We start from the raw sequence: 26,014 nt of genomic DNA on the forward strand, positions 1-26,014 counted from the left end.
CACCATCAAACATTTCTTATGTCCTGCTGCCTTCTTGTTCAAGAAAAAGGATGTGGGGCAGAGGCAAAGACCTTTTTGCTTTCTAAGGTAGAAGAGTTCTTAGTTTTCCTAATAGAATATATGCCTTATCATCTGAACATCAAGTCTGGTATCTAACAATGTATAAAACTGTTTTCCTGCAAGCTGTAATTATATCCTGTATTCCTGAAATCAGTAAACATAATTAGCTTTCTGTGACCTGTGACTTATAACTATTGTGAATAAATTTATTGTGATAATACTGAGTAAAGACTCTCTAAGATAAGATTAATTTAATTTTTACTTTTTTGTTTTTGTTCTTTCGTGTATGTACTGTGTATTTTGGCTCTCTGTCCTATCCCATTTTTTTCAAACCAGCTCTGACCCCGTTCCTCCCTATGAATTTCCTCAACATTTACTAGTTCTTGTTTTGTTTAGTGTCTCACAGAGTCTGTCAGCACCATCTATATTATCCTGAATTTGGAACTAACCTCCAGTGCCTACTGAGCCAGCCAGTGCTCACAGGACTTGGAATGTGCCTCTGCTCTCCCAGAAGCTATGATAAAAGGCTTAGACTATTCTAAGTGTTTTTCTCCCATGATTGCTAATTTAAATGGTTTATAGGATGGTCCATCTGTGTTGAACTGTTGTATTTTTAGCATATTTTAAACTCCTATGTACACTACATCTCTAATTATTAATTATGTCTTCCTATTGAGTTCTTTTTCTTATAAACCATCATTTAAAAATATCACTATGATGAATATTTTATTTTAAGTAGGGCTAAATATTTTCCTTCCTCTCCTGTAAAACTTTTGAATATCTATTAAAATATTTTTATTCTTATCAAGGAAGACTTTGGAAAAATTTCACTAGATAGAACAAGACTTCACTAAAAGCTGAGGATGTTGCACCCCTACAGGAAAAAGAACTCAGGCTACTAGGGAGTGTTAGGAGTGGGAAGAATAGCTTTCCAGGAAAGAGCATTCTAATTAGTTATGTTATTCCAAATGGTCAACCATGAATTCATGAAAAAAAGAGGACATGAATATGGAAAAAAACAAGGAGAGGTGTATGTGAGGCTTTGGAGAGTGAAAAGGAAGGGGGAATGGTATAAATATTATGTATTTTCAAAAATAAATAATTTTTTAATTACTGATATAAATGCTGGAGACATGGATATATGTTACAAATGCTGGCTGCCCTGCCAGAGTACCATGGTTCAATTTCAAGCGTCCATATGGTGGCTCACAACCATCTGTAACTCCACTCCCAGGGGATTCACCTCCCACCTTCTGGCTTTTGTTGACACCAGGCATGCACATGATGCACAGACATTGATGCAGGCAAAACTCCCATATACATAAAATTAAAAAGTGGAAGTAAGATAATTTATATAGATGACTCCCTAAAAAGGAAGTTTCTGTCTCCTGAAATACTATTTATTTGGGTCTATTAAAAATTAGTATTTAAAGACTTTGAGTCTCTGATAATATACTTATGCCTCATAAAATTGATTTTCTTCTTGAACATGGGTTTCCTTCCTCTGTTTTCTTAAAGATTGTCCTTTATAGAAAAGACTGAAGCAGAATTTCAATTCGATTGTCTGTCTTATTTTGTATTTTAAAGATGAACATGACTATTGTGAGCCAGGTTTTTATGTCTCTCTTGTGTTGCTGCCTGCAGACCTTTTTTTGCAACTTAGCATAGCCTTCCTGCCTCAGCCTGCTCTTGCATGGCCATCTCTGTCTCTGATATATTCCATTTTATGTTTATACGAGTTTACCCTTTATTAGGATAGATTGTTTTTGTATTGCTTATCTGGCTTGCAATATTCTATTCCAGGTATAACTGCATGTGTATGTGTATTTTTATTAGGGTGTTTGTTATTCAAAATATCATGGTGTGGGAAAATGGTCTGTATTCTGTCAATTATATTTTAAATAAATGCTAATTGGCCAGTAGCCAGGCAGGAAGTATAAGCGGGACAATCAGATAGGAAGTAGAGGTGGATCAATGAGAACAAGAGAATTCTGGGAAGGAGGAAGCCCATTTCTCTGCAATCCTCTCCCAACCAGAGAAGAAGCAAGATGTGACTGCCTCACTGAAAAAGGTACTGAGCCATGTGGCTAGCACAAATAAGGATAATCGGCTAATATAAGTTATAAGAGTTAATAAGAAGCCTGAGCTAGTGGGCCAATCATTTTATAACTAATGTAGACCTCTGTGTGATTTCATTGGGACTTAACAATTGTGGGAACCAGGCAGGACAGAGAACCTCAATCAACAATATCATTTAATAAACATATGTAATATACATTGCTTTGCTTTCCATTGTTTCTTATTGAGTCATATACTTAAAATTTCCAGAACTTTTACAGCTGCCTAACCAGTAGCTTTAACTAAATGTTCTGTTGTTGTCATGGTTGCTATGATTTCTGGTATGATATATTCATGGCTCCTAGGTTCTTGTCATTATACCTCACTCATGCTTTCCATATCAGATGTTAAGTCTACAGACTTCCTTTTTTCATTTTCTTGACTGTGTGAAGGTATTATTGTAGGTGCTGAATAGTAGCTCACTAACTGATATTACTGTTGCAGGGCTATAGTCCCTTCCCAAGCCTTACTGTGTCCATGTTTAATAAAATAGGACGGGTGGAGTTGATTTTCACAATGGGGAATGATGGAAGAATTTTTACAGAAGAGGCATGGAGAAGAAGGAAGTTTAACGAGTCTCTGAGTACAGATTTGTGTAGATTGGTGGGAGAGGATAGAGTGTAGACAGGCCCAGGTGTCATATTACCACCACTGAGATAACTGGGCCTCAGTTCTTTGGATGTTGGCATCAACTGTCTGTTGTCATTATCGAGGTGCCTTTTGGGCAGTTGGGAATCACATCATTAGCTTGCCATCCTCACAGTGTAGCAGACAAGTGTGAAGAAGCCACAGTAATTATACAAAAAAGATAATCTTATAAATGTCTGTAATTAAATAAAGTTGGACTATAAATTACTCTTCCTTTTCTTATGTAGTCTCTTCATTCTCATCTACTCATTCTTCAGAGTTGGGGCAGGTGCTCCTGCTCAATGAAGCCTTCAGAGAGAGACCAAAGCACTCATAGCTACTTTCTCTACTGCCATTGATACACTTTCTGATTATGGATGGGACTGGGATTTTCAACTTAACGTCTATCTCACATTGACAGATACCCTACTTCCGTCGGTTTTCTACTCAGTAGGCTTTGGATAGATCACTAAAACATGATAAAAATTAACTCTACACTCCAGACTGTTATGATCTGTGTGGGTTGACTTAAGAAAGGCATGCAAAGGCTACTTTTAAGGCTTGTTCAGTTAAAACTGAACAGTGAGTAGTGATCACAAAGGAATAGTGGAGGCTCCAGACAAAAGCTTTCTGGTGACTCGATTTCTTACAGATGTTAGAGCATGTAGAGTGGAGTCATTCCGCCGAGAAAGTTCTCAAGGAGAAGATGATTATTGCATGTCTGTTATGATCAGTTTTGAGATCTGGGAGTCTGAGACAGTGACAGTGTGAATGAGTATGTGGTACTGGAATTCAAAAGTTCTTAATAGTCTAAATACTAAGGAAAAAGGCTATGTTCAGAGTTAGGAAAACCTTCAAAGCATTTTTCTTTGAGTTAAGACCAAGGGTTCATGGAATGACATCAGTAACCATGTAGTACAAACTATAGCTCATTTTTAAACTATGAATTACTGTTGTTTCTAAAAACAACTGTTGCTTGTAAGTCCAAACTAATTAGATGAGATGGATTTGAAATCAGGAACTTTGCGCATGGTGTATTTTAAAAGACTGAAAATGAACTGAAACACACTCTTTAGTTCATAGAATTTTTTTTTTTAATTTCTGCAACATTTTTGTGTCTCTGAAATAAGAATGCATTCTTATAGAAGAGTACATGTCACCTTGGGCTGCAATGTCCAGGTTTTCTTTTGGTGTTTGGAAACGGCATCTTCTGTGTAGCCTGGGCTAGCTTGCCTGCTTTGAGTGGATCAGCCTACCTTGAACATAGAGTGACTGCTCTCTCTCCATGTGGCTTAGACTACCCCATACCCCCACATGTAATGGCACTGTTTTTTAAAAACATTCTCAACGACAAAACATAAATTTATATACTCCATTCTCAAAGAAATGGTAAGCTGGGACAGCTGAGAGAATCTGTACAATTCTGGTGTCAAGACTGGCTGAGTCCAGATGCAACGCTACCAGGTGTGACACCTTCATTTCTGTCCAGTTTTCTCATCTGTATAGTGGAGTAATATCATCCACCTCTTAGAATCAAATGAAATGGTGTTTAAAGCATATTAATCACATCTGCCTAGTATATCAGTCCCAACCTGTCACAGCTGCAAAGAGTTAATGCTGCTTCCAAACTGCCAAAATAGTCATTAAAAAAAATTAACTGAAAATCTTGGAAGATCTGACATTGTTTTACTTTATTATGCAAATAGTTTTGACCTCCAGAGATGATTTATTTTGCTTCAGAAGCCTCATTTCTTCTGTGATGCTAACCAGTTTAGTCCATTTTGTCCAACAATTTATGATGAACCTGTAAAGAACCGCTGATTATATTAAGATTTTTGGCTCAATTACCTGTTTCAAACACTCAGTGACTAAGGAAAGCATGTCATTTTCTCCTCTCTTGCACGCTGGAGTGTAACAATAGGCTGTGAATAGAGCAAATCAAAGAGACACAAATACCAGTATGAGGGCCCATTGTCTTCAGTTTGTTTCCCTGTCATATCGTTTTAATTTAGGTCGGCTGATTGATTATGACAGGCTCATTGTTCCCTTCCTGGAATCTCTAGACATGTTAATATTCCTATTCTTATCTGTCCATTTTGATTCCAAAACTTAAATGAAAATGGAATTGCAGCCTTCACTTTGTTTGCCTGTGCTGAGTGATTATCTCTGAAGTGCGATTTTGTGATTAGGCAAGCCGGCATGCATATACTCAGCTGATGCTGATTTCCCCCAGGGTGCAGAACAGGTAAATTCATAATGAATGGATGTTGTGCTTTGATTTCAAATGGATGCAAAACCTCACCACGCTTAGTAGTTTTATTTTAAAAATGTATTTAATTATTCTAAAATTAACAGGAGAATATTAAAATTGAACTTTAGTAATGTGGCATTTAAACATAAGTCAAGGGTGCTAACTGCTTATGAATGTTAATCCCCTTCAAAAACCAAAAAAAAAAATATTACCTGACATAAATTAGAGGGGGGGTGTCATTGAAAATCTTTAGTTTAATTATTTATATGCTTTCTGATTAATTCCTAAAATGTCTCAACGCAGCTTGCTATTTGTATTGTCAAATTCTAGTGTTTCTTATTTTGAAAACTACAATAATTATTCAACTAATTACTGTCATAGTATTGTCATTGTTGTTTGGTCCTGGGGAGGGTGAATTTGAGAGTAAAAGGAACTAAGAGTGAACGATTGGCACAATGTATTCAAGTGTTTTCTTTAATGATTTTGAAAAAAATGCTCATGAGTATAAGAGAACAATTCTAAGGAAGTTTTAGCATTCTCCAAATTTGATACATTTTAATTCAATCTCCAGTGTATAAGATTGGTACACAAATCATAACCACACGTTTTTACTGATTGATTTAGTGAAAGTATTGTCAATAATACTGTAAGTCTACATCGTATCTTTCCAGCATATTTTCTCCAAAATTCACTGGGACTAAAACCTGAGCAATCAAGAGTTTAGGAATATCTCCTGGTTTTAATGGGGGATGAGGTCTTAAAGGAATAACGAACATCGTCATGCAGGGCGTCTCCTTTTAGGAGGGAGAGACTGAGGTTCATGTGGTTATATGTGATGTCTTGTAGGTTATGTCAGTGGTTCCTACAGCTCTTCTGACTGCCAGGAGAGCACTCTCTGCCTTCAGAATGAACAGTGAGCCTGAGCTCACTTCTGCAGAGAATCCCAAGGGATGCACCTCTGCCCACATTTTTGCTTTATACTTCTTGATTTGAACAACAACATAAATATGGGACTCTTTCATGTTATAAAAAAGTACACAGAAAAGTATAATGGAAATAATGTGTACCATTTGTCTTTATAAGCATTTTGAATAGTCAATAATTAGAAATAACAAAATTGCCCTCCATCAAGAATGAGGTTTATTGGTGCCTTTTTCTGAATGGACCACGGCTGGTCCCTGTGCATTAATCCTTTGACTTGGTAGGTTGGCGAAGAAGCTTCAGGGTTATTTAGAGGTCATGATTTTAATATTTGGTTTTATTTTTCATCTGTTAATACATTTCTCTCCCTCCGCCAGGAGGATGGCCAGATGTACCTCCTCTGGTTCCACCATTCTGTTTCAATGTACCTCTTTCTGCTGTTCTTCATCTGAAAACTCAGTTTTCATAACTGCCTAAGTTTAATTTGTGTGCCTCATAAATTCATGGGTATTAGTCATCTTCTGGATCAGGGTAAATCTGCCAGGAACCACACTCTTAGATGAAATTGATTCTTCCTCTTCCAGTAGACACCAATAGTCAACAGCTTCTGACTATGGGTGAAAAGCAAAATATTTTCAACTAATATCAGGTATACATGAAGTAATCACATCAACACCCATTCTCCTAAGGTTTTATTGCTATTAAAATTATGTCAAACATTACCGGGAAGGAAAGGAGAAGAAAATGGATGCTGTGCCACCAAGCATAACATTGTGATTCAGAATAAAGTCCAATGACTGTAAGTACAAGACATGTTGCATCCATTTTATGTATAATTCGTAGGGTGTTAATATGACGTGTCATGTAGCCTGAACTCACTGGAACAGACTCTGTACTCAAGGCTGGACATAATTATATCCTCTTGCTCTCATCTCCAAGTCCTGATCACAGACATGCACCGCTACACTTAGCTGGTTTTTCCAAAACTTGTTTCCAGAACTGCCTCCCTGCTCACCCACCTATTACCTGACGTGCTTGTGTGTAGATCAGTATATTCACTCAATTTTCTTTGGCAACGTACTGTTTCTGCAGCTTCGGCCACCTTTGAAGACTTCCAGATCCGGCCGCATGCTCTCTTCGTTCATTCCTACAGAGCCCCCGCTTTCTGCGATCATTGTGGAGAGATGCTGTGGGGACTGGTGCGCCAAGGCCTTAAATGTGAAGGTGAGTTGCTTTGCGTCCCACTGGACTTAATGTGAGCAGAACCTGCTGCTTCTGTGAGCCTCGCATGGCCCTGTTCTCTCTCAGAAGTCTCCTCCAGTCACCTTAGTGTGTGTGCCACTGTTTATGGGACAAATTATTCAGCTTTCAAGTTTTTTGTCCTTGATATTCTTTATGTTATCTGCAAGCTGCTTTCTCGCTTCACGCCTTATGTGGAGATATTCCCCACTGGAAATCATGGGACATTTTAACCAGAAATTAAAACTCAGATTTCCATCTGACTTAAGGGAGAAATTGGCATAATAAGCTTTAAAAGCAGCGGTGATCGAGATGGTTGCTCAAACCCCCCAATATCACTCCAATGCTGATTGAGTAAAGTGGAACTTCCATGCCTGCTTTCACAGCAGACTACAGGATGAGCATTCCCCTGGAGGAAACTGCCGCGCATCGGCCCCCGTGTCTGTCCTCTGCTCTGGCACCCAGTTCGCGAGCTTCGGGCAAGAGGGCTGGAGGTTAAAATACACAGACACACACAGACAGAGAGACAGCCACACGGGTCATCCTTGAATTCCCCAAGAATGCCCCCTTTCTTGTGTTCAGGGGCAGATTATATAGAGATAGCCATGCCCCAGACAAAACCAACAGAAACCACTCTCCTGCCATCAGGAACTCCTGAAGGTCTCGAGCTCAGAGCAGCTGTAAGCACTCAGATCAGGGGATTACAAGAAATTCAGGATCTGGGGTCTCACTGCTCCCAACAGGAAACTCCCTGAACTGGACAATTCAGTGTGCAATAAGACTTCCACCTATTCCCAAGGCCTCATGCAGCCCTCCCTTGTGTTCCCTACCCATGTAAATGGATTGCTTTGATGTGTGGCCACAATGATCACCCTTTTGGAATACAACCCATAGATAATCTTAAGTTGTTTATTTCTTACCAGTGGAGTGAAATATGAAAGACAGCAATTTAGAAGAAACCATGCCTAACGTGTATTGTTTTGGCTATATTTCTTTCACTCCCATAAAACACTTGAGAGAGCTTCACTTAAAGGAGAAAGATGTTCTCCGGTTCATAGTGTTAGGGGTTTAAGTCCATGGTCCCTTGGATCCATTCTTTCTTGGTGTATAATATAGCAGAACTTTATGGCCTAGAATACATAGCTAAGCAATGCCACCCGCCTCATGAGAGCTGAGAGATTGGCATTATAGACATATGGCATACTCCCAACCTCTAATGAAACAGAGTAAGCATTCATATTCAAAAAAATATTGTAAAACACCAAAGAAGGATCATCACACCAAACAAGACCCAAACCCAGAAGGGCAAATATCAAATCTTGTAGCTCCATGCCCAGCATCTACACCACACAGTGGCATTGGCATGATCTTAGCTGTCTTAGACCGCCCTGCTCTGTTGGCTTTGCTGATTGTAGTGCAGATGACCTCTCTTAGGCAAGTCCTGCATGATAACTGCCTTTCCTCAGCAGACACCCCATTTTCATGGTATCTCCAAATTCCTTAGGACTCCACTATATGTTTGTCATCGCTCTCATATGGCCATGAATTTTTCTTTCGGGCCACCACGGACTTTTAACTGCTGTACTACTTAGACTCCCAGGCCTTCCTTTGAAATCTTGTTAGGAACTTCCATGACCCCATAACTCTTGCATACTACATACCCACAAAACCAGAATCAAGTAAAACACATCCTTTTGCTCTAGGGTGGAAACATACCCAAGACTTCTTGGACAACAGCTACATCAAGCTCTATCTGTCTGGGTGGTTGAGTTGTAATGTATGTTTTATGAAAAGTTGTCCAACCTATTTTGTGATGGACAGGGGAATTCTAATTAGCCAGTGCCAGTTATGTAGGGACTCAACAGAGTATAAATATTGGGAGAAAATAAGACTTCCCAAAGTCTACCTGCTACCTGGAAACCAACAAATGATGGACTTTATGAATCATCTTAGTTGTTTGGAGTGGTTATTTTTATCCCCACCTTAGAGACTGGGAAATTGAGATAGAATAATTTGTTCAGGGTCATGTGTACAAGTAAGTTACAGAGACAAGCTTAAAGATCAGTGTCACCCAAACTTGTTATGCACTATGATTAATTTTCCCTCTCTGTGCCCACACACATTTAAAATTGTAACAGTAAAATGATATAATATTTTAATAAATATATCTGTAGATTTTTCTAAATCCAAATTCATTTTAGTCAGAGCATCAAAAAATACATAAATAAAAATTTAAAAACAACAACCAGGGGAGTTTTGGGCATTTACAACAAAATAGGAATCTAAAGCTCATGTTCAAATAAGGAGAATAAAGAATCAGAGAAAACAGTAAAGAAAATTTGTTTTTCCAAGTAACATCAAGACAAATTGATGTCGTGCTATGTTTTCTTAATTCTTAATTTATAAGTAATGATGGAATAGACTTAGTTTCTGGCTAGATGAAAGCTATTTTTATGTTTGTTTTTCAGGATGTGGTCTGAATTACCATAAGAGATGTGCATTTAAAATCCCTAACAATTGCAGCGGTGTGAGAAGGAGAAGGCTCTCGAATGTTTCCCTCACTGGGCTCAGCACCGTCCGCACATCATCTGCTGAGTTCTCCACCAGTGCTCCTGAGGAGCCTCTACTGGTATGGTCTCCTGTCTGTCCATTCCCACTTGCTCGAGAAATCTGGGGGACATTACGTTATCAGTGTCAGGTCAGGAGAACATGCTGGGAGGGAGACACAGCCCCCATGTAAATGCATATGTTTCCACGGGGTCTCTGTTGTAGATTGGTCAATGCATCATTAAAGATTCAACAGCTTTGAGGTTGCTTTCTTCCCCAAGCCTGGTGAAAATGAAAAAATATGGGAGGCTTCATATGGTCATAAGCCCTGAGCAGTGTGAACTAGTTTGCTGATGCTGCAAAAGATGGTCTCCTCTGCAGATTTCCAAGGACTTGTGGCATCCTGAATATTTCTTCCGAACTAGAATCTGAAATTTGCCTTTATGAAAATGCCAAAGTCTTACTGTTCGGCATTACTGATAGTCATAGTTTATCATTGCACACTACCACATACAATGATGAGTACCCTACAAGTATGAGAAGAACAGCACTTACCTAGAATATTTCTAGTACCTGTGAAACCGCTGATGGCCACGGTAAAAGCATTTGTTAAGGAAATCCACGTTCTTCTTTCACACATTAATTGAAGAATGGTGTGATGATTGTGTGAGCTTCTTAAAAACAGGAATGGAGTTCTGAAATAACTAATGGCTTCAGGCTGCAGCTTTTCCTTGTCTACTTTGTCTCACTAGGACACTGATGCATTATAGCATCGTTATTACAGAAAGTGATGAAAAACAAAGATGTAAGAATTACTAAGATATTTAGGTCGAGTAAGTCCACCTAGAATTTAAGTGGAAGCATGGAGTTATCTATTACAAATTGTCATTGTACAAAGAGTATTTGATTGTGTCTTTAAATGACTTAATTTTTGTTGTAGAATAAGCCACATGTCAGATGGGTCACTCATCTTTACCAATAGGAAACTGCTGTAGCCTGTGCCCACATTGCTGTTTTGGTGGTGTTACCTTCTGTTTTTCATTCTTCTTTAACTGAAACTATTGGAGGAAGATTGATACTATACCTTTGTAGTAATTAAATGAGTATGATGTCTTTGTACCGTTTAGAAGGTATGTTTGTCATTTGTATAATCCCATGAGTGTGTGTTAATCAGAGTAAATCATTTTACAATAGTATGTTGTAAAATACATACTATTACTCAAAAAATTATCTTAAAATAATTGCCATTGCGGACTTTGCTTTGGAGTTCCCTGGTTGCAATCAAAATTTTGAAAATGTTTATTTTATAGGTTACAGCATTTGTATTAGGGGTAACTGTAGTAATTGCAAGGCATAATGTTTGAAATAAGGACATTGAAATTATATAAAAGTAAAATTATAAATAAATTATGTCACATTCAAATTAATCACAAAAGGCTTTTTAAGAATTATTTTTATATCAGAAATCCAAAGCTTAAAGTATTTACCATTACCGTAGATTAGAATCTGGTTAGTTTTAATTAGATGATACTTATTCTGACCATGCATTAATCACAGTATGTACCTATACATACTTGGTTTTATGTGTTTAATATATATTATAATATGGATATGATGCGTGTGTATATATGTATATATCCCACATACAAATGTACACCCACACATATATATATATATACATACACACATAGACACATACAAATATACACCTACACACATATTTTGGTTCATTTCATGTAACTTTTGGATTTTATAGATACAATTAATTTATATATCAAACTAATCTATACATAAGTAAAATATGTAGTTTTTATATAACCATAATCTAGGTTATATAACTATTATCTTTTATATATATTTTGTTTTCGAACAAAATTATTAATTGGTATATTTAAGCAACTGGAATAATTATTCAATTATTTGAATTATTTTATTACAGGATATATTTTATATAAATGTCAAAATTCATTAGTGTTTCACTAATGAATGGAAATTTCCTGTAGTAGAATGCTCTAAAACTCATTTTTTCTAAGTAGCCTATAACATTTCCTTAAAGCGCTCATGAAATTGTGATCACAGACAATGACAGTGATTTCTGAAGCCATCATGGCCTCAAAAATAAAAAAAAATAAGTATTAATTAACAAAGAAAAACTCAGGGCCACAAGACACTGAAAGATATTGGGAACATAAGCTTCCATAACCTTATCTAAACTTTCTTCAGGTAAACTTTAAATAGAAATCTCCTTAGAAACAATGTTTGTGACATACTCCACATGTTGGCTCTTAGGTTCTCTTGGAATCCAGAGAACTCAAGGAATGTCTGAGTGTCTTTTATCTAGTTTCTTAGAAATTAGGAAATGTTTGTCTAATTTTGGTGGCACATGCCTGTCTCTGTTGTCTTTGTTTTATCTTGGCTAGTGCAGGCGGGAGCCAACTCTGTTTGTTCTAACCAGGCGTACTTAGACCATGGCTGATGTATCTCATTTCAGCCATAGTGGATGCTAACAAAAGGTGATGTAATGGTAATAAGAGTAAAACCTTTTTGGTGCTGTATACAGTAAAGAACAACCAGTTTCAGAGAAGGGTGACACCTCGTGCAAAGATGCCATTGCTCATTAATGCATCTAGAATATATGTTTTGCAAGTCTGTGATGACATGTGCAAACTTCTTTTAAAATGAAAGAAAACAAAATATTCTGTGTTACATTGCTTATTTTGATGATAGGATTGTTTACATGCAGAGTAAGACATTGCTGTTCTACTAATTTGTCCAATTTAGGCAAATAAATTGAATCTCAGATTTATATAGTCCTGCTAAGATAGAAAGGACAAAACAGCATATGTTGTAGTGCAAGCTGTATGTATCATCTGTGTTGGCACAAACCACATCCACTATGCTCTCCCTAATGCACCCATCCTCTAAGATAGCCCAGTATAATGAACTGATGGTAGAGCAACTAACTATGCACATACATTTCTGGTAAACCATTAACAGTGTTATTAGAAACAAAGTAAAATGAGAAGATCCTTAAGTAGGGTACACTACTTATGCTTACTTGTCTGCTATGTATAATGATACAGAATATATTTCTTTACATTTTCTCATCTCCTTATTTGTAGAAGTTAAGAGTCAGTTGAAAACAAACTACATGAGGCTTAACCTTAGATAACAATCTCACAATCCTTTATTTTGTCCTTAAGTGTGAAAAAGGAGCTTAGATCAGTTTTTTCACAAGGAACAATTGTAGATTCTAAATAAAATAAGACAGAAATGGAGAAAGCCAGTATATGAAGGTGTCTGTAAGCTTCCAAGGCAGTCAGGACTTAAAGTTCCAGGAATAGAGAGGTGAACATGCAGGGTTTTTCCAATATCTGGCTCAAAATGACAATGGTGTTACTATTGAGAATTCCTGATATAACATAAAACTGGAGAATTACCATACATTAAATTGATTGAATATAATGCTGTATTACACAGTATTTAAATATGAAACATTTAAGGTAATACGGTATCACACATGCATAATATTATAATAGAATCAGAAACTGTACATGCAGATTGCTGATTGATTTATATACAGAATGGAACTGCTGTGTAGGATAGATAGACCTTTCAGTAAATGTTTTGGGAGTTCATTGGACATACATATAGAAAATAGAATTTTTTTAAATTGTTATTTGGGACAGCCTGCCACTGTGTGTACTGTGTTACCCTAGCATCTCTGAACTAGCCGGGTAGATATAACTGGCCTAGAAATGACAGAGGTCCTCCTGCCTCTGCTTCCTCAGTGTTGTATATGGGTGTGCTCCACCATGTCTAGCCTGGAAAATATGTTTAACCTGCTTCAAACCATATGATCCTAGGTACTCTGATTTTCTAGGAAATAATAAAGATGAATAAATAAAAATAGTTGAAATAGGAAAAGATTTCTACAGAAAAATTAAATCTCTGAGGAAAAGAAAATGAATCAAGAAGATGGGCATCATTCAAATTAAGAATGCCTTTCACTTAGAACAGAACATGTATCAGAGGATTCATCCACACAAAAAACTGATTCTCCCTCCCTCAGAAGCACATATGAGCTCTGCCCATCCATGTTGGCATGCCACCTCCATTGGCATGATGTAGGTCTTGTTTAGGAAAATGTATTTTTGATATTCCACCAGTGCAGCTTCCAGCTCTGAAAACATGTGAATAAAGGCGACACTGACTCCTTGGATTATGTCTATATTTACACTGTCATTAAGAAATTACTATTCGCTCAACAACACAGTAGAATTTCACAAAGCAATATTTAAATAAAGAAACCAAGCTGGGCATGGCAGTTCATGACTGTAGTTCCAGATCAGAATGATCAGAAAACCAAATGCAGTCATGAAAGATAAAATTCTGTGATCACTCCAGAGAGCATAATGAGACTCCTATCTCAACAGGAAGTCATAGATAAAGGGTCTATATTTAGAGATCCAAGATTTGAATTGTAATTGAGGCAAATCCAGTTTATGTTGAAGAACAGGAAATTAATGCTTTCTCTTAGAGGGAAGCCAGCTGGGAGGGAGCAGAAGTGAACTATCAAGGAAGGTGGAAGAATTCTGTATCTTATCTGGAAAGAAGTTCCAGGTGTGTGTGTGTGTGTGTGTGTGTGTGTGTGTGTGTGTATCAAGACTTATACTTTTTAAAACTTTATACTCATTATTTCTTATGAATTGCAACTTTAAAATGCTCTAAAACAGTGGTTCTCAGCCTTCCTGATGCTGTGAAACTCTAACACAGTTGCTCATGTTGTGGTGGCCCCAACCATAAAATTATTTTCATTGCTATTTCTTAACTATAATTTTGCTACTGTAGTAAATCATACTGTAAATATTTGCTATGAAGGATGTCTGATATGCAACCCCTGTGATAAGGGATCACTACAAACAGGTTGGGAGCCACTGATCTAAAAGTATACTATTATAACTATGCAAAGTTGTTGAAGATTTTATCAATGGTAATGTGAAGAAAGGATCAAATGTTATATCAGAATTATTATTGATTAAATTCTGAGATTCCTTTCATTCAATTATGATAGGTTTAGAAATATGGTTAGAAAACTTCCATTAATTATCAACAAGGAATACATTGTTTAGATGAAAAATTAAAACTAATGTGCCACGGCATGCTGAAATTCATGGCATTTATTTATGTGATTGACATTATTTTTTGTAGTAGCCTTTTTAAAATATTTTCTTCTCTCATACATTACATCTCAACCTCAGTTTCTCCTCCCTCCACTCCCCTCAGTCTTTTCAACTCCCTTATCCCCCAGATCCACTCTTAGGGATATTCAGTGAACATGGTCTAACAAGGTACAATAAGACTAGACACAGACCCTCATATCAAGCCTGGACAAGGCAACCCGATAGGAGGAAAAGTGTCCCACTTACCAAAGGTAAGTCAATATCAATAAACAATTTAAACAGATGTATAAACCCTAAGGAAATAGAAGCAGTCTTTAAAAGTCTTCAAACCAAAAAAAAAAAAAAAAATCCAGTGTCAGATAGTTTTAAGACAGAATTCTACCAGACTTTCAAAGAAAAGGTAATGCCAATATTCTTTAAATTACTCCACAAAATAGAAACAGGAGTATTGTTGTTTTTATTTTATGAGGCCATAGTCACCCTCATACCCAAACCACACAAAGATTCAACAAAGAAGGAGAATTACAGATGAGTCTCGCTCATGAACATTAATGAAAAAATACTCACAAACCGAATCCAAGAACACATAGGAAAGATCATCTACCATGATCAAGTCGGCTTCATCCCAGAGATGCAGGAATGGTTCAACACATGAATATCTGTCAAAGTAATCCACCATAAAAACAAACTGAAAGAAAACACACACACACACACACACACACACACACACACACACACACACACACACAAAATCATCATTTCATTAGATGTTCTAAAAGCCTTAGATGAAATCCAATACTTCATGATAAAAAGTCTTGGGGAGAACATGGATACAAGGATAACATAATAAAGACAATTTACAACAAGCTTATAGCAAAAGTAAAAATTAAATGGAGAGAAACTCAAAGCAATTCCACTAAAATCTGGAACAAGACAAGGCTATATGCTATCTATATCTATTCAATATAGTAGCTTTTGCCAAAGACACAAAATTATAAATTATATGATCTTTCTTTAAACCAAGCCAAGACAGAAGAAAAGCTGTTACACCACAATGAATACATATAGAATGAGTACCGTAATTAATAATGGGTCTTTTGCTTGGTGATTTATAGAAATGTGTGATGATGCTAAGCCAGCAAGATAAAAGAACAGTGTTGCCTATACATTTTCTGGTGTTTTCCTAAATAAACAATTATTTAACAGAATTTCTGGAGACAAGACTGGAGAGATGGCTCAGTGGATAGAGCACTTACAGCGCATATGTGAGGATTAGAACCGAGGTCCCCAGGCTACTCATGAAAGCTAGTTGGGCATAATTGACCACCTGTAATCCCATTGCTCAGGAGGAAGAGAGGATAGTTAAGATGTGAGTTCAAGTGAGAGAACCTGCCTCAAAGTATAAAGTGGAAAATAATCAAAAAAGATCCCCAAAGTCAATATCTGGCCTCTGTATGAATACACACACATATTCGTGTACATTCATATACATTCACACACATATTCATACACGGATGCGCATGCGCGCGCACACACACACACACACACACACACATGCCCAGGCACACATGAACATGCATACACATCACACACAAGCACATGCAAAAAGATGATAATAAGCCAATCTTGATCAGATAAAATTGTTAAGTGCCTCTTGGTGCATCCATGTAGTGGAAATTATGATAATTACTAAGCATAATTAATAGCCAACTGAATCTTGCAATAATGAAGTCAGTGTTCTCAAACTAAATCAATACAGAATTCCCTTCTCACCCTCATAAAACCCATGAGTATCTTATGAGAAAAGTAATCTTTGGGAAATTATAAATTATTTGGTTAGTGCAGATTGCCTAGTTCATCTTTACACACTATAATCTGAAGGATGAATTCTGGTGAAAGACCAGACTGAGAAGTCTGCAGGACCAATATTTAAAGGAAAACTGTGATGTTTAGATGCCACATACATAGTTGACTAGGCTACTGTCTTCTTTGGGAAATTGAGAGACTTGGTATTTTTTTCTGTCTCATAATAATGCCTATAGACAAAATCATAATTTTTTTCTCACAAAAGCCACATTTGGATCTATGTTCCAATGAGAAGCTGTTGTCTCTGAATTCCCAGGTAATTTTCATCAGCGCACACACTGCACAGATAGTACTGGCTGCCGAGTTGTTTTGGTAAAACCTCCCTCTAATTGTACAAAGCTCCCAATGTCCCTGAGTCAATGGCAGCATATTGCAAATCAAGAAACGGAGTTTTCAGAAACAAGTAATAAGATTTTTCTGAATGTACAGAAATTTATTTTACAAGTAGGAAGAAAATCACAAACATCAGAGTACAGCTATACGGTTTTTAATGTTTCAACCGGAGTTCATTTTTGTTTTGATTTCTAGTTATCAAATAGAAAAACTGCCTACATATTTCCCTTTGTTTTAAAAAGGAAAGATGAAAAAGAATATATTCATCATATTTTACATTGAAACATTTCTTTTAAAACTAAAGTGTACTTTTTTACTTTCAAATGATATTTTAATTTAGAGTGAGATCGGAAATCAAGAAATGAGTCACAAAATACACCATAGATATATTTGCCTATAGTGATATTTTATTTGTTTTTTGATAAATAAACCTTGCCTGCAGGTCAAGGAGTAAAACAACCTCACTGATCAGCCGTATAGACTTATCAGGCGGTGGGGACACACACCTTTAATCCCAGTAGCCACACTAGTTAGCCATAGAAACAAGGCAGCAGTGTTGCAAGCCTTTAATCCTAGCTCCAGAGAGGAATATATGAAGGGAGGAGACAGCTCTCACAGTCTGGTTCTGAGATCCCTGGAGGCAGGATCGTCATATCCGACTGAGGTCGACAGAAGAGTCAGAGCCTGACTGCTTTGCTTCTCTGATCTTCAGATTGAACTCCAATTTCTGTCTATGAGTTTGTATAAGTCGTGAGACATTTACCTTCCTTTTTAAAATAATTTTTAAAGTTTCATGTGTGTGGGTGTTTTGCTTGAATGTGTATCTGGGCATCACTTGCACACCCAGTGTCAAGAGAGGCCAGAAATAGGCATTCGCTCCCCTGAAACTGTATTTACAGACAGTAGTGAGCCACCATGTGGATGCTGGAAAAGGACCCTTATTCTCTGGAGGAGCAGCCATTGCTCTTACCTACCAAGCTGTTTCTCTGGGCCCTGTATTTGTCTTCCTAAACCTCTTACTTCTGGCCATCCCTTGTTTGCCGTCCCAAAACAGATAGTAAGTACATTTCAACTCACTCTCACCTGCGGGCAAATAACAGCTATGCAACATTTGATTACTCTAATGACCTTTTACTCCATCTCACTTTAAGATCAAGAATTATTGTGAAGAAAACCTAATCTTTTACTTAAAGGTCAAAAATACTTCACTTTGACTCTAATTTGTTTTCAACAAGGTACAAGAGCCACCCCTCATCACTAAGACCATAGTTTTTTTTTTTAAACAACTACTCATAATCTCAAAATGTTTTGCATCTGTGACTTAGTGGCTCCTGTTTCATTTAAACTTTAAAAGTATTTTTCTAGTTGGGACTTTGTTGTGTCCACAAAGCTGACTGATGTAGCAGTTTGGTTTTGTCTGATGGCACGTGTGCCTATGTGAAATACCATTGACTAATCCGCACTGCTTTTCGCTAGTAACTTTGTTTTTCTGTCTTTTTCTCCTTTTATTCTCCTCCTTTGCCTGCTCTTTGCTCTTTCAACTTCATGTTTCAGTCTCCTGTGAGCCCTGGCTTTGAGGTAGGTAATAAGCTGTCTGGCATTAAGAATATGCTGTAACCTGGTCTTCAACCCCACCTTGTAATAGTCTGCAGTTGGCATTCATGGTTAAAAATTAGAGTTTGCATGAGAGTTCAGCCCATTGAATGCAGAGCCCTGGGTGGGGTACAATTGTTGTTTGTTGTTTCTTATTGTCAATGTTTGAATTCCCATAATCCTCAAAGTGACAGAGATTGACCTAGTCATTAAAATAATAACCGTTGATTTCTCAGGTCAAAGTTTGCTTCTAAATGTTTGATTTCCTAACATGGGTGTCTTGTCTATGAAAATGAAAAGACAAGTTTTGTGGTGCTCTGTGAACTGAAAGCTCTGAACCCCAGAAATCTGTGTTCTTATTCCAGATACTGTAGAACAAGGAAAAGTGAGGACACAGTTTCTCAATTCCTGCTTTGGCTTGAGACCATAGGGTTGAGACCCAGGAGTGCCTGAAAATGAACCTGACCTTTTCTAGTTCTTAACTTGGATATTTTCATAGAACATGTTCTTTAACAATGTGTATTATCACAAACTGTTAGTCTTTTTTTAACAGGTAACATAGGAGCAGAAATATTAAGCTTTCAATGAAGGCAGAAATTGTATATGGATGTGGAACAAATTTCCTCCAAAAAAAGTATAAACTAAAAACTCTGAAATTGACTTTTTTATCTGTCCTAAATAATTAATAGCACTTTTATGGAAGAATAATGGCAGAACCTACAGTCATGTTCTCCAGCCAACTGACTTGCTAGTATTTATTTCCCCTTTCTTTGGCCCCATGGCCATTGGAAGTTGATCCACCCCTGTTGTCTCTCCAGAATCTATAGGTTTCAAGTGCCATTATTAGTTTCCATGCTCAGATAAACTTGTGGCTACTCTAGCAGAAGATACCAGTGTGAACCCACCCACCAGAACACGTTCTAGGTTATAGGAAACAAACAAGTAAAGAGTTTGTGTGCATAAGAAACAAGATTAAGAAATTTGCTTCACTAGTTGCTAAATTCCTGTTTGGAAAACCATCTTTGCTGAAAAGGACTCTATGTAGAAAAGCCCAGTATAAAACAATGTTTTTTTTTTATTTTCTTGTAATTTGTTTCCTTGAATCTCCCTAGATATAGTTTTCTAGCATACGTTTTCCTTTGAGTCATCCTTAGATCATGAAAATCAGAAGAAGTAGGAAACATATTCACTACTCACTCTTTACATTCAAGAACTGGATGTGAAGAACGAAGAGAAATTTTGGCTTTTGTGGAACTTGTAACTATTAAAGGCAACCAGGCCTTCTTCAAAGACCAGCTCCTGCAGGAAATAAGATAAACTTTCTGCAGTCTATTTTTTCCAGAACTTCGTTTGTACTCAATTTTTCAAAGTCATAACCAATTTTATCTTCATTAATGTCTACAAAGATAAGGATGCATGGAATTTGACAAGTTTTTTTTCTGAAATGCATTTTGCCAATAATTGTGTGTAGATGAATTAGACCCTTGATGACTTTTCTATTTTCAGTATGTCCTGGTCAATGTATCCACGTAAGATAATTTATCTGCCCTGTGTGGAACTTCCATCCATTCTATTAGTGGTAACTCTTGTTGGAGAAAGCATCTGCATATATATTTTCTTCTAGGCTCATAAAATATTTGTTGGGTCTCAGTAAGAATTTGTTGAAAGAATTATTTTTGTTGGATTCCTAGAAATCAACTGTGTTATATATTTGTTATTTGAAAGAAAATGGTAGAGGCTTACATTTAAAATTCTACTAATTAATATTGTTAATAGTTTTTATTTCTCATACTTTACAAAAATAGGTTTTATGAACAGTTTTTAAAATTTTGTTCCTCCTATTTTGATGGTTTGAGAAAGAACCTAGTGTATCTAAGAGTTATTTCTTCACTGGTAAAGAGAAACCATGCTGCATGCACACATTAACCATCCTTCCTCCTTTTGGTGTTTGTCCCTTTCCCATTTGCTATTGACTTGCTAGTTGCCACCAACAGTCTTCCTATCTTAAGCAGCTACCTTTGTCTATCAGTCTAAAATGAAAGACTATTCTGGAGTTTTGCATGTGCTTTCTCTCACACTGGTTTTTCAATTTTCTTTTTAATAAATAATTATATGTGTTGTAGGCTACAGTATGATTACTTCTTCAACATGGAAAACACGTATTCTTCTTCAGTTTTATAGAATCCAGAGCCTTTTGAAATTATATTAATGTGAACAGACATTCTGGTCAAATGATTTAGAAGAGTGGAGTGATTGTTTCTTGCAATAAAGGATGGGAAGCCAAGGTTGAAAACAAAGAATTGAAGTAGTAGGTAACCTCTGTAGACAATATAGTGTGAAAGACAAAAATTAGAAAACAAGAAACAAAAGAATATAAAAATAAAAATAGATTTATTTTTTAAAAAGTTTAATCAAAGTTGTTTTAAATGTTTCCAATATCTTTGAAGGGCATCTATTAGCACAGTTCTGAGGTTGACAGCCTCTATGAAAACTTACTTTCACCGAAATTGAATTCTCCTAATCCAAAGCTTTTTGTTTCTTCTTAACATTCAGACTACCTTAGAGAAACTGTAGAAAATACAGAGCTCATTCTAAAAGCTTGTCTTTTGTCTGACTGTTTTATATCCTCAAACTTTAGTTTTTGTGAAATTTAAACTACATTCGGTTTAACTTCTTACAGAGCACAACTATTTTTTAAATAACAATTTGCCATAAGCTTGTCATTTTCATAAAGCTTTCTGACTCACCTATAATAAAGGCAAGAGAGTTTTGGCTGGATAGTTTCATAGAAATTTCCAGGGAGTTTGTCAACATGGCCAGTATCTATCTAGAGGCACGTACTTGGTACTCTTATGTTCTGGAGTTCCAGGAATCCTGGTGACTCATCTAAATTAAAGTCATTTTCCACTTATAAATGCACCGTGGCTGCCCTGTAGTACTCTGCCAGGTGTCACAAGGTTTCTCTTGATTGCTGTCTAAGTGAGCTCTCCAAACACAAACCAGGGCAGTGTGCACTTTAAGTGAAGAGCCGTGTGCAGAGTTAATTTATTTATCTACTTCCCAACCACCAAAGCCTAGATGAAGAGTGATGTATCCATGGGGAAGGAGCCCTGCAGTAAATTAACGTGATAAGGCTCAGTATATTGTAGCATGATGATTCAATGGAACCTGTGTGTAACATCTACATAATTAATTTATGTTCTGGATAGAAACATTAAGAAGCCTATTTATAAATGCAATCATTGTTGGGCAGAATTTCAGGAAACTCATTTGTAAGGGGACATCATGCTTTGCTTGTCCATACTTTGTTAGGTTTTAGGAACAGTTAGATCTTGAACAAAGGCTCTGATGGCCCCAATAATCCCCCAGGCAATGTTTTATGGCCTCTGGAAAGCTCCCCAAGACACAACAGTAGACATTTTCTCTCTCCCACCTTCATCCTGCCAGGCATGTCCAAGTTGATAACCTTTTCTTTCCTAGCCCCTTGTAGCTACCGATTTCTTAGCTGAAAAAAAGGACACTCGTGCTGTATGTAGGAGCTGTGTGTCATGGGGAATTTCTATACCCAGGAAAATATGAAAAGTTTGCTATGAACGTAAGTATGAGGGAAGAAAGGAATGGAAAGTTAGAAATGGATCTCCTATGACTTTCTAACTTAAAAATATTTGTGTTTTCAGTGGCAGAGTGTTAGCTCAGCTGGTAATGGTATTCATCAGCAAGCCCACAACCTGAGTTCAACCTCTGAGACCCACCTAGTGGAGAGGGAATGTGCTCCTTCTAGCTGTTCTCTGACCTCCACACAGTGTGCCATACATTCGCAACACGTGGACACATAAACAAGGCCATTCATATATTATATTTAATATTTGTCTACTCAAACGTATTTAGCTGCCTTCCATGATTCTTGGACAAACTTTTGGATATGAAGTCACTTGGACTAAGTTAACCCACTTGCCTTCTTTTCTCAGGAAAAGAGTTTCCTTTTCAGGTTAACTTGTGAAATATAAAATAAGACAATATCCAGAAGTTATGATCTAAAGTGTCGCTTTCTATAAAGAGCCCAAATTAGGATCATAGTCTATTTCTATTTTTTCCTATGGCCATGCCGTTTCACTGATAGCTAGTTAGTGCTTTCTTATATTTTCAAAACTCAGTTCTTGGGAGAGGAGAAGCATATAGGTGAAAGGAAAAGCCCCCTTTTTAAAAATCTCATCTTGTCTTATTACATCATTGTGGAAGTGAAACATACACACACACTCACGCAGGTGCACTAGCACTGCAGTGTGGCATTAATTAACATGGGCTAGGGTCTGGGAAAGGCTGCACGAGTGTCTCTATGGCTGGTTGTTAGAGGAAGATAGTAGTCTTTGAAATTTTAGTCTAAGCTCCTTCTTGGTATCAACAACAAGCTCAGTCCAGGCCTCTGACTCTTCATGTAGAGTTAAATACTCAATTACAAGACTAAATGCCCCTAAATTGATGTCCTTGATTTTCCTTGGATAGTCATCCACTCCACCCCCATCACTTTCTATACGTCGATTCAGCCTGACATTTAAAGTTCCGTAGCAGAAGTTGTGGGCCTGCATTCATTTTCTTTCAAAGTGGAAATGTTCCCCTCTGCCACCTAAAAAAACAATTGTAGATTTAGAATGCATCACATTAAGTTTGCATTGCTTTCCTGTTTAACTTTCAAGGAAAAACCTACTTATATCATGTTTCCTTTCAGGGTCCCAGCTCACAGGGTATTTATTGGTAACTGACATTTAAAAGAACAGGACCTGCAATTTGTGGAAACACTTCCACAGCTCTGATGCTTTTCCTGCAAAGGGTGGATCACTTAAGACCTCGCCTTCTGTTTACTCAAACGAGTGAGGCAATAGAAAGCAAATGGAACTTCCAAGACTACTTTAGCACTCAGCAAATCTAGATCTCCTTATATTTTTCCAAGGGCATTCTACGTGTCGTTACTTTGAAAGCTTTCATAAATGGCTGCAAACATCAAGAAGTGAATTCTCCGCTGTAAAACACAGCATCCGTCACCACTAAGCAGGGGGTATGCTTTTCCCCCTGCCCTGTAATAACCCTTTTAACGGTTATGAGGTTTTGATCAGCTTTTATTTATACTATGTGTTTAGGACATCCAACTGAGAATTCAAACTCATTTATCTGGCACTTTTGGCATGAAGCTCAAAGGACATAGAACCAGAACACAATTAAAAAACCTTGAGACTCAGCAAACATCCTAACTTCTACACAGCACACGTGCTCTTACGTGAACTTCATTTCTCGTGGCTTCATATTTGCCTTAGTCAAAGACTGTGCTGGAAACCTTTCTTAATCTCTATGTAAAGGGTGGTATCTGGGGAAAGATGTCTGTTTCATCTTTCTTTACAAAGTAACTGAGCTGTGAGTTTTCTCATGTATTTCTAGCACTAAGTACAGGTGGGGTTAGTTACTACCAAATAACCATAAAACTGTGTGTCAGAGCTTCAGCAGGGATAGTCTATAGATAGGAAGGGCTTTGTTGTCCTTGACATATTTTTACTTGTTGATAGAGCCAAACCTGATAAGACTTAATTTGTTGTCAGCAAACATAGTTCTTTCAGGAAAACACCTTTCTGAATGATCTTTCTCCTCCACTGTAAATGTAGCTTACCCTTGATTGAAGCTTTCTCTATGGGCATTTTCTGTATGGGAATCTTGAGTGAAGCAGGATTCCAGAACTGTACAATTTGAATAGAGTAAGGCAGACTAGGTCCTTCCCTAAAAATTTCTTCTATTCTATTGACAATTTAAAAACACTAGGCAGGTAGAACAGTTGTCTTCAGGCTTTAGCAAGTACTCAACAGGAGACAGAATGGTGTGACCCAGAGAAAAGTAGAAAATGAGGAAGTATTCAGGGACCCCTTAGAGAAGATGGTGAGGGAATTGAAGATAAGTAGGAAGAGACCTCTATACTGGGGAGAAAGGAGGAGTATCTAGAAAGATAGAGACAGTTACAGGTGCATAATGGTAATAAAGAGGCACAGGAATTGTTTCTTTCCCAGTCTTCCTATATCCAGTAGTGTCTCTTTGGACCTCCAGGTGTTTTTGCCCCAGGACACTTGGTAATTAGAACAAGTCCTACTTGAGGGCATTGGGGGCACTTGGGCTATTCTGCCTGGTTTTGTGGAATGTCTGTACAGCTTCAGACTTATGGAATCAAGGATGAATTGTTTCCAATTCCATAGTTGGGTGTGGTTTTGTAGAATCATTATTCATACTGTTTAATCAAAACAGTACCTGAATAAGACAGTAGGCCGCTGACTGAAAGGCTCTTCCATGCAAACGCTGCCGAATCAACTAGCTATTGTGTTCCAGAAAACATCCATGACTCGGATTCCTTCTGTTGAGCACTAGCAACACAATTGAAAATCCCTGATGTAGGTCAAAGATAAGTCTTCAGGGCGTTTCCACATCAGTTGCATTTTGGTATGAAAGACGTTTGTTTATTTTCATTGTATCCTGTGCCTTCTTTATTCACTCATATGAAGGAAATAAGGTTATTTCTGTGACCTGTTAGCAAAGAACTAAAGAATTTGGGAACAAACAAGTAAAGAGAGAAAGATCAGTATGTGAAATAAAACTACACGAGTTCATAGTCACACTTAAAATCTATGTGAGTTGAGTCAAATACTCATAACCTTCTGTGGGTGAGTTTTCTTGCCTAATTGGTAGAGATGATAATACAAGGAGTTACAAGGTTTCACATATTTATTTGTATTTTATCCAAGATTTTTCTATCATCACCTTGTTCAAAGTTCTAAATGAACCAGACTTATTCCCCAGAGGAGGTAACTGGCACAACCCATCTTCATCATCTTTCACTTCACTTTCCTCTCTACATTGTCAACATCTAGATTTACTTATTTTATTATTTATATACCTGGACTTCCTTCTTACCTAACACAACCAAAAGGACCGCTACAGAGATGGAACAATTGTTAAGCTCTTGCAACAAGTCAGGTTGTGTTCCCAACAGTCACATGATTGCTCATAACCACATGCAACCTCAGTTTCAAGTTTCTACTTCAGATTTCAAGGGATTTCATACTCCTTTATGGTGTGTGTGGGCACCTTCATGCATACATATATACACACATGTATATGATACACCTACAGTCAAGTAGCTACATATATACACTTCTCAAAAAGAAATACGCATAAAAGTTATAGATATGGGCCTGGCGGTGGTGGCACACGCCTGTAATCCCAGCACTCGGGAGGCAGAGGCAGG

At 37.2% G+C, this 26,014-nt stretch overlaps 1 protein-coding gene across 3 annotated transcripts in view; it reads left to right on the top strand.

Annotated features, from left to right (window-relative positions):
• Positions 1-26,014, top strand: part of Prkd1 (protein kinase D1) — a 290,895-nt gene that overhangs the window by 199,966 nt on the left and 64,915 nt on the right. For 2 of the 3 annotated variants that reach the window (XM_026782292.1, XM_026782289.1), the window contains exons 3-5: positions 7,070-7,201; positions 9,685-9,845; positions 18,700-18,723. In XM_026782292.1, the coding sequence (XP_026638093.1) occupies positions 7,070-7,201; positions 9,685-9,845; positions 18,700-18,723 (317 nt within the window). The remainder of the gene's footprint in view (positions 1-7,069; positions 7,202-9,684; positions 9,846-18,699; positions 18,724-26,014) is intronic. The other variant, XM_026782294.1, reaches the window with a different exon arrangement.

The sequence above is a fragment of the Microtus ochrogaster genome, chromosome 1, assembly GCF_000317375.1.
Source record: "Microtus ochrogaster isolate Prairie Vole_2 chromosome 1, MicOch1.0, whole genome shotgun sequence".
NCBI lineage: Eukaryota > Metazoa > Chordata > Mammalia > Rodentia > Cricetidae > Microtus > Microtus ochrogaster.